Source organism: Lonchura striata, chromosome 16 (assembly GCF_046129695.1).
Source record: "Lonchura striata isolate bLonStr1 chromosome 16, bLonStr1.mat, whole genome shotgun sequence".
In the NCBI taxonomy this organism is placed as follows: Eukaryota; Metazoa; Chordata; class Aves; order Passeriformes; family Estrildidae; genus Lonchura; species Lonchura striata.
Genome location: NC_134618.1, coordinates 9,041,553 through 9,051,359, shown reverse-complemented (window position 1 = coordinate 9,051,359; position 9,807 = coordinate 9,041,553). Strand labels below are relative to the sequence as shown.

At 39.1% G+C, this 9,807-nt stretch overlaps 1 protein-coding gene across 3 annotated transcripts in view; it reads right to left on the bottom strand.

Annotated features, from left to right (window-relative positions):
- Nucleotides 1-1,926: 1,926 nt before the first annotated feature.
- BMERB1 (bMERB domain containing 1) overlaps nt 1,927-9,807 on the bottom strand; it is a 59,131-nt gene continuing 51,250 nt past the window's right edge. For all 3 annotated transcript variants that reach the window (XM_077786850.1, XM_031506088.2, XM_021539828.2), the window contains exons 4-6: nt 7,836-7,950; nt 6,653-6,735; nt 1,927-5,285 (exon numbers count right to left, since the gene is read on the bottom strand). In XM_077786850.1, coding sequence (XP_077642976.1) covers nt 5,173-5,285; nt 6,653-6,735; nt 7,836-7,950 — 311 coding nt within the window. In that variant the 3' untranslated portion in view covers nt 1,927-5,172. The remainder of the gene's footprint in view (nt 5,286-6,652; nt 6,736-7,835; nt 7,951-9,807) is intronic.

Below are 9,807 nucleotides of genomic sequence, written 5' to 3'. Positions count from 1 at the left end.
CAAAATCTTAACAAAACAAAAAAATGCAACTTGAACTGTTTTATCATCTCACAGCTTCATGGAAAAATTAAAGAGCTGGATGAGCTGTTCCTGACTTTCTCTTTTTTTGGGTGTTTTTTTTGGTTTTTGTTCTGTGACATATTCTCACTCAACAGGACCATTAAGTGGAGTTATTCTGCTGGAATAAATGTCAGGCTTGTTGCAGATAAGTAATCACTTGACCTCACAGAGTACTTGTTCACTAAACAATTTTAAAATAACTATCTAAAAAACTTACTGGGAAATCCTCAATAAAGAATGTAATAATATCATACTCTTGGAAATAATGAATATTCCTCTTTGAAAGGAGGAACAGGTGGTTTATAAAAGCTTCCTAGAGCAGCACCACAAACCCTATAATCGCCACTCTGTAATTTCATTTTTCAGTAGTTGTGTTTTTAAGTAAATGAATGTGTAAAATCCCTCATAGCACCTGTATGTGATTACCTTCAAAAGATGAGTTTGATTTTATATGCTGCTTTGGTTCTGTGCTGCAAACATTCCCACTTCTTTTATTCTCATTTTATGTTAAGCCATCTGTTTTAATGTAGTAAAAAGGTGGTGATGGAAATAGCTTTTATTTTTTTCTAGAATTAATATGGCTTATTTTGCTTGCCATAATGTAACAAGACAGACTAGTTGCATGGTGAGCTATGGTTTTACTCCTATTCATAGCATTTTCCTAGAAAGCATCCCTTTAAATGCTTCCCATATTCCTTCCTATATGACTATTTTTGTTTAGTATTACTTAGGTGGATTACAACAGAAAAATAATCCTAATTAAAGTAATTATTTAAATAATTTGTAGTGCTATATGTATGCTACAGAAAGCAGATTGATCTAAAACCTTCTGTTTTACAAGAAATTTCTGAAATGCCACTTCAGGATGTTATTTGAGCATGTTTTGACATGGCTGTCAAAGCACTATTGTATGTCATGCCATGGCTCAAGTTTCAAGTTAGTCTTTCAGTTATTGAATTCAAAAGTGAAGAACTGCATCCTGCCTGTGTCATGAGGGAGAAAAACAAGAAACTTCTGTTGGTGTAGCTGGGATGAGGTAATTGGCTGCAGTCATCTCTGGTTTTGTGATCAAGCCTGTTAAAATCCACTGATCTCCATAACTGATGAGATTCACTTTTTAGGTATCAGTTTAAACATCTCTTGATGTCTTACCACAATTCTTTCAATCTCCCATGAAGTGTTGTTGTAGAAAACTGCCTCTCATTAAGAAACAAGAAAACAAATTTAAATGTGAGGGGGGGAATCTCCTGTGAGATACCTCCTTACTCATCTGAGACCAAGTTGCTGCCAAAGTCAGGCTCCAGGCTCAGCTGCTGAGATGTTCTCAGCATCCCACGTGAAGTTTGTGTGCACATGGGAGGGAGAGGAACTTTTGGCCTTTAGGGAATATTTTTTATATGATCCCGTTTGAAAGCAGCCTGCTTGCCTGGCTGTTTATAGGATGGATGGGGTCATGTGAAACAAGATGCACTTTGGTAACAATGGTAGCATTTGTGCTGGGGTGAAGGACTTTTTGTTCATTTCAATAACACCACAGCCCTCTTGGCTTGGTAGTTCTGATACTCAGATGAGTTGGGACCCTTATATTCCCAGTGTGGGGCTGGGAATCTCTAATCTGTGCAGGCTCTAGTGAGGCTGTAGTGAGGGTCCACAGTCATCTTAGAGCATATTGACATTGGCTTTTTTGGGTGGGTTTTCTTTATTCGGTGAGAAAATAGTTTATTTCAGTAGCATCTTAAACTTACCTCTCAGCATTACTCCTTTTATGCATAGTAACCTTATTCTTTTTGAGATGTGTAGCAGCACAGGAAATGCATCCAATTCCACTCCACAACCAACTTTTCCCTCAGTAACAGGCACAAAAGCTTTGTATAACACAGCAGCTTAGTTTATTTGGAAATATTTAACTTGGAAGAGATTCAGTAGGTCTAGGGGAAGGTACAAGAGAACCATTTGCTGGTGGAATTGGTGATTTGTACAAATAGCACTTCAGCACTTTTGTTTTTCTCAGCCGACCAAGATCCTTTCCTAAACACAGTCATGTTTACCAGAGTGTGTCAAATCCACCTTGCACATTCTTCCACACTCTTCCTTTTCCCATGCCTTGCCTTCTTTCTGAAGTGATAAATAGCCAGGATTTCCAGAAGAGATATTGGGTGCTTCCCTCAACGTCCCTCTCTGCTGACAGTGACTGATATCTGAAAATCAACTCTGAAATGATGCCAGTTACTCCATATAGTCACCTAAAGATACTTGTCTGATACTCTGCTGATTTAATATATGGGAATTGTATAATGTGTTGTGCTCACAGGATCATGGAAGTTACAAAGCCCCTAGTTGTTCTTGACATATTCAGTGATTTAGACTGGTTTTTACACTTCCTTTCTAAGTTTAATTTGTTTAATTGCAGCCATTAGCTTTGACATCAGCCATAAGGGCTCTGCTGTGTTCTAAAAAGGCAACACTAAACCAGTGTTGAACACAGTTGAGAATCTGACCTTACAGTCTTAAAAATCCAGGACTTTATTGCTAAGCAGCATCACTGACCCACTTCTGAAGGAACCACTTGTGCACTGCAGGCAAGTTCTTCAAATCCACCCAAATAAACACAGAAATGAAGCCCTTGCTAATTAAAAACAAAACCTGGCATACAGAAAACCTTCCAGCTGAGCCAAGCTAGAACTTCTGAAAATGAAGTTCACTCTCATTAACAGTGCTAGAGTTCAAGTCCCTTTGGGGCACTGGCTGCCAGTGCTTCACTGTAAGAATATTGCACATTCGACTTGCTGTGTTTCTTGGTTTTAATTAAAGGAGATTGCTTGGTCGCCTGGTCATGAATGTTGCTTCCCAGGAATGTCTGTTTCTTGCTGATGAAATTTTTTCATGGAAGCCTACATTGCACTCACTTCACTTATTCCCAAGTGCCTGTGGATTCTGTGCAGCCTGTAGGGATCACCCCAATCATCAGCACAGCCTGGGGAAACTCTCATGTGCAGAAGTCACCTTGAGCCTTAAAAACCATGTGCAAAGTCCTTCTGGGCCCTCTATTAGTGGCATTCACAGCTGATCCTCCTCAGGTTTAAGGTTCATTGCTTCACTACAGGTTTTTCCCTGACTCCCATTTGCCTTTATTAATGATACTGACAATTCCTGATGTCTTAACTGGGTACCAGCAAGAACCTGTGGAATTTTACAGGAGCCAGTGGGTGTGTCTTTCCCTCCAATGTGTATTTTCTCTCCTAAAAACAGTTTTCCCCACAACTGTAAATGTACACAGGTGCCATGCAGAGTACAACCCACAGCAGGTACAGACTGACAGCTACAGAGCTCCATGTGGTGCTGTGTGTCTCAACAAGGATACAATAATCAGACATGAGAGTCAGCCTTTGTTCTCTTTCCTGCATCTTTGGTCAAAGTAATTAAAGTGCTTCATGTCTCAGTGGAAACCTTTTGTGTTTTTTCCTCTTTGATCCTTAAAACTTAAGGTACTTAGTGACATCGGTTCTTTGTCTCAATTGGGTCTGCAATACTGAAATTATTCTGGAAATGCAAGTGTTTTTCATCAAATCAGTCAGTGCTAGGGATTAGGTTTAATTTGTATAAGGATAGTCTGAGTTACTTTAGAGGTGTCTATTGCCTTCAACCTTAATAAGATACTTTTTCTCTTTAAAAAAATAACTGTTTATCCTTTTGGGGTAACTGCTGTTAATTTTTTCTCCTTTCCTATACTGTGGTTCCTTGGTATATAAGCACACACTTCACTTAGCTGGCTTCACAAAATGGAAGTTCCCTTTGCAAAATGTTATTTTAGGAACTTTTTGCTATCTTTTGTTATTTCTAAGCCTGAGATTGTCACACTAGATCCATGTACATTTATTTTACTATTTACACCTATCACAGTACATCTATATGGAATACCATCACACAGACAAACCAGCTACTGACAGCTAATATAAAGATATTAGATTCCACAAGCTTAATCTGCATAGAGACCAGAAACACACTTAAATGGTGAAACACAGACAAATATTTCTGTATTTCCCTTAATTTTAAACCATTTTATATAGAATGTGATCTTCCTGCTACAAATACCTACTTCTGTATTTGTATATTTGTCTTGTGGCCAATTTGTCTTGGGTGTCTTCCTATGCTTTTTAATGGATAGTTTATATTTCTTGTGGTCACAAAATATACAATTAATACTTGTTTTAAGCATGGTTTCAATATTAGTTAAATTTTGTCTTCTATTCTTCTCCCAGCAATCTCTCAGTGATGTGTAACCTCCTGCTGCATGTAGCTTGTAAAAATGGACAAAACCCTGGGTGAATGTTTCTCTTACTTCATGGGAGGTGGAGATCCAAAACAGAAGTGACACAACCTTGGACTGCATCATCAACTTGCAGATTACTGTAGCTGTGCTTTGCTAAAGCTTTGCCAGGGATTTATTTCCCCTGGTACAAGCAATATTAATTTGGCTTGAGTAACTTGGATATCATATGGGATATAAAATCTGTAGCTACTTGCAGCATCCTTGTCACTGATCTCATTCTTTAGGAAGAATTCGAAATTAAACTCCACAGCAAAGTAGTTGAACATCACACAAGTTTGGTGTTATGTATGCAACATCAGTTATCCTACAGTTGCTTCCTCCATCAGTTGTGCTATATATAGCATTGCTACTTGTGCCTTTTGTTCTGAAAAGTAGCAAAAATAGGAGAATTTGGTGATTTTTGAGTGCAGTTTGTCACGGGGGGAGAAGTGTACAACATATTCTTCTAAAGTTATAGCCTATTAAAATTGCTGTTTTACACCACACTGGATTAAATATAGCCCCTTTTCATTCACCGGTATCATGGGGGTGTTTTTTGTTGACTACTGCTGATCTCTTCTGGTCCCTGGACAGCCACTATATAGATTTCTTATTTCTTTTGTTTTAGGCATGCGTGTAGAGTGATCCATGCAACAGTGAAGAACCTGCCCTTGTCCAGTCCATAGATTACACTTGTGCCAGCAGCTCTTGCCTCCCTCAGCAGGACGCTGGTGGTTCCCCTCCCCATCCAGTTCCACTCCATCAAACATTGAAAAGACAAGCAGGGTGGGAAGCCCAGGGCCCTACATGATGTTGCACTGTGTGGCCCCACAACAATCTTTAATAATTGCCAACCCTGCCTTGGCAATGGTGGGCTTGCTTGGAGGAGGTTCTGCCTTCTTTTCTGCTGGGCTGCCTGCAATGTTCAAAACAGGACACCATTAGAACCAAGAGCTGCTCAAAGTCTTCCTTCCTACTTCTGACTTAAAGGGTGCAAACCTTTCCTGCCCTCTCTCCACCTACCCTGAATTTTTCAGCTCCAGTTTGAACAATACACTTTGGTGGTTTGAAACTGCTCAGAAAGTCTTATCTCTTCAGGGAAGGGTGTTAAAAGGACCTAAAGAATCTCAAAGGGAGGGTAAACTTGCATCTGGTTCAAGGCAGGTGTCCCTTTTCCCAGCCATGGGGTCAGAAAATTGGTCCTTTCACAAAGTCATTCCACTGTTCAGCTCCCAACAAGGAGCTGAAGAACAAAAATATTGCTAGAATTTATTATCTCATTGGCTTGGATGTTGTAATAAAGGAAACAAGATAAAGGTAGGTTTTCATTTTCCAGAGTGAAAAGAATATTTTTATCTCTAAAACCGCATTTAAAAGCAATGAGAAAGTAAACTAACAAGGGAGATGAGTCATGCTCCCTGTGACTATGGGAGTATAAATAATTAGTGATGCATCTTAAAATGTCTCTTCTCAACCTTGTACTTGAACTTCAAGGTCATTGCAGTCCCTCTGGGAACTCTTGAGCAAGATCTTGATCTGTGCAGAATGGCAGAATGTTTGATACAAACCTCTTCAGCTGATGGACCTTTCTAAGGGGGGCACTGCTCTCACTTGACTCTGCCCGAGAGCTCATCTTGAGTCAGGGCAAAACCAATCTGTGAACTTCTAGAGCTCCTGCTGTGGCTGTGACTGTTCTGCTTGAAAGTCACAGGTAAAAGCTTCTGAGGCATGATGAAATCCACTTTGTCTCTCAGAAACCAGTGTGTTTCCATTCTGCCTACAAGTGATTTGGGTTGGGGTGATTCAAAAGCCTACTTCTGATGGGAATATATAAGAAATTTGGGTCACCTGTGGAAGTTTGCAGTCTTTTCTCTAGTTTCCATCTTGACTGCAGTAAAACAGGTGAACTTTGTTTCATATATCCCAGCATGGACCTGAAGAGGTTTTTTTTCCATTATTTTTGCAGATAGGAAAATTATTATTAAAAATCTAAGTGCTTAGAAAAGCAGCTTGTGTCACTATATATACAAATATACTTTGCATATTTAAAACATACAGAGCAATTCTGAAGTGGCCATAGGTGACTGAAATTCACTTTTAAAGGGTAATTTGGTATCTGAAGTCTAAGTGGCCAGCAGTTGCTGAGTTGTTTCTAGGTGATCTAGCTAGCTTCACTTAGCTTTTGCCAGAGGCTGCCCTGTGAAAATGCTCTTATAATCAGTTGTTTTTGGAGTTTTTCCTTTTGCTCTTGTTTTTTTTTTTCCTTAATGATTAGGAACTCACTGGTAGGAGACTGTGTTGCTTTGTCGATGGGTTTTAACTTGGTGCGAAGGAACTCGGCCATCTCTCTGTCTTCTTCTTTTTCCCTGGTGGAAAGAAGGAAAAGAAATGTTAGAGGAATGTCAGTTTTCTCTGTAAATGGGACAGCAAAGCTGGAGCAGCTAGGATCAAGTCACTAGTAAACAATCAATTCCTTTGCTATTTTTAGAAACAATTTTGCCACTTACTAAAAAGGAAAATATTTGCCTAAATGAAAACTGCTGCCGAGGCTTTTGCAATTTGCACGCTGGGTTCAGTGAGAGCTCTGGGCTCAGTTCTAGCTCGGGCTCCTTGTCAGCTCCTTGTCTGGCCAGCTCTCTTTGATCAGCTGCAGGACTGGCAAAAGCTTTGCCAAATCCTCTCCTTGCTTGCTTAGAATTCCAATGTGTTGGAGGAGATATTGTCATTTTGAATAAATGGATTGAGTCTTTACTGCTGAAAGAGGGGGAAGTAAGAGCAAAACTGACTCTGCAGAGTGTTCATCTCAAATAAAAGATTGAATTTGGGTGCTGGAAGTGAACTTTTGAGGAAGCCTACAACTTTCTTGGCAACTTTGGGCTAAGCTATGGAGATGAAACCCTTCAGAACCTGCTCATGTCTTAGGTAGGGCTGTACTGATGAGTACTTTTTAGTTGGTTTGAGGTTTTTTGTTGTTGTTTGGGTTGTTTTGCTATGACAAGATGGGAATAGTAGTAATCAACTTGACAACATGAATAATTAAAAAAGAAGGATTTTAGATGTCTACAAACATGCCTCTTGTAGAATTCCATTTCATATGTACTTTTTATCCCAAGAGAATTCATTGGTAGCAGCATAAATACTTTTCTTTTAAATGGTAAATGCCCAGACTGTTTCTGGTAGGAAAACAAGAGACCAAAACTCACTGTTATTCATGAGATAACTGAATCATTAATGGAATAAAGAGCCACAGAATTAGAGTAATCTAATTTTAATGTTTTTCCTATGGAAGGAAGAGGAGGCTTTTAACTTGGTAAGTTGTTTTGAAGGACCAATTCTCTCCCATTAATGTTGATTTAAATTTTGTCACTTAATCTATTGTATTATTAAGCTTGTGGAATGTCACTAAATAAGTTAGTTGCTGTTGGTGGAATGTTACTACATAAGTTCAGTTGCTCCTGGTTCTTACCGTAATCTCTCCACCTCTGCATCATCTACAAGAAAATCTCTTTTTTGCACCAGTCGATGAATCTTCTGAATCAGTTCATCCTCTCTTTGCTTCTCCATCTTTGTTTTTTCTTTTTCTGGTCAAAAAGAGAGAAAAGAGTGTATTACTTTGGACTCTGGGGAGCGTGAGGGGGTGGTGTAGGATGTTGCAGATGTCTGGGAATCAGCTCTGATTGAAGCCAATGGTTTTCCAGGCTGAGTCACCAAAGCCCCAGCAAGCTGGGTCACTGCCTCTTTGCTCTCCTCACTTGCTGCTGTTGACTCTGATCAGCTTAATGGTCTGAAGGCTCTGTGGGGTTTGCTAAGCCTGCTTTTAATACTCAGTGACTCTGCAAGACATTGCTTGGAATTTTTTTAAGAGCTTTGGCAAGACAATAGTTCAAGATGCTTTGTTAAAATCCAATGTACAAACTCCATTTGACCTCAGGGGAAAGGAGATCACACCAAAAGGAATTCTGTTCAAGACAGCTTTGGCTATTGAAAACAACACTTTTTTTCCTACTCTGACAAGACAGGTGAGCTGTAAATCCCCACAAATAGCATCAATTATAGAAAAATAAATTCAAGTTTATTTTCCCTGCACTTCACAAACCTGGGTAATTAATATATATCCTTGTTAATTGGCCAGTCTGGAATGGCTAGGTTGTCTATACACAACAATTTTTGTGGCATGAAAGATGTGCTTGTTGCAAACTAGAAGTCACAAATGTTAGGGATTACAGAGCTGTCATTTCAGGCTATAAAGCAAATGAATTTAAGAGAGAGCTCTTCAAACCTTGCAAGTACAGCAGAGATGAGAAAGCCAGAGGCAAATCCAAGCTCATGTATTTCTATGAGAAGCTGAAAATTTTGATCAGCTATGCAGACACTTTGTATTAAATCAAGGTTTTGGGGCTGGGCAGTAGAACTGTGTTCAGAGACCACAGTTCAAATGGGGGAGGAAGAGAGAGCTGCCTGCAGTCTGATGCATTTGAGCTGTGTTATGTCTAGTGATTTAAGTTATAAGACACTTTAAATAGCTAAATTAATCAGACATTTGAAAACAATTGGTTTTAGTACAGATTAAAAAGAAAGAAGTCGCTGCTTTTTCTTGTTTTGTCTGTTATGGCTAAGGAGCAAGGACTCACTTCTGAAGACAAAAGCTACTTTCTGCTTCCTTTCAATCTATCCTTTTCCTAAGTTGAGATGTGCTCTCCCATTATATCCTTATGGAAATTGTCTGCTAAAAATATTAATACATGTGGCAAAATACTGCATATTCTGTGCACTAAAAGACTGATACCACATCTACTGAAACTGCCTAAACTGTGTCCATGAAACCAAAGAGCAGCTCCCTATACAAGTCTTATTCTTACAGGAAAATTGTGGTAGAGATCCTGTGAATTAATAAATTTCTGGAAAATGTTTTTCTAGGTTAGGCACATGCTGTGTCAGCACTTAGGCAGTACCTGCAGCTGCTTTGTCTTTTTAACAAGCTCTTGTGACCCTGCCTGGAGATGCTGCTGCTGGAACTTAAGTTTGCTAAGATTTGTGAAATTCTAAGGAAAAACTGCTCTGGGGGGTCTCTGCTCAAGGCCTTAAGACTGGAAAATCACTTCTAAAAGAGAAAAAAAAACCCCAAACAGCAGAAGAATGAAAGCTGATTAACCCTATCTGTTAGTTCAAAGTCTGGACAGGAAAGCTTGCAGATCAGAAAAGTGAGGCAAGGGGCATCATTCACAGACACTTTCTAGGATTTGTAATCCTTTCCATTTGAACAAATAATGAACCAACAGTGTTATTATAAAAAATTTCAAATGTGACCTCTGCTAAGTATAAGGAAAGAAAAAGTAAGAAATATTATTAATCTATTTCTGTTAGGTGCAAAATGTGGCAAAGTTTTTACACAGCTAAAAGTGTGTGGTTTCAGAGTAGATCTTTCCTATGTCACAAAC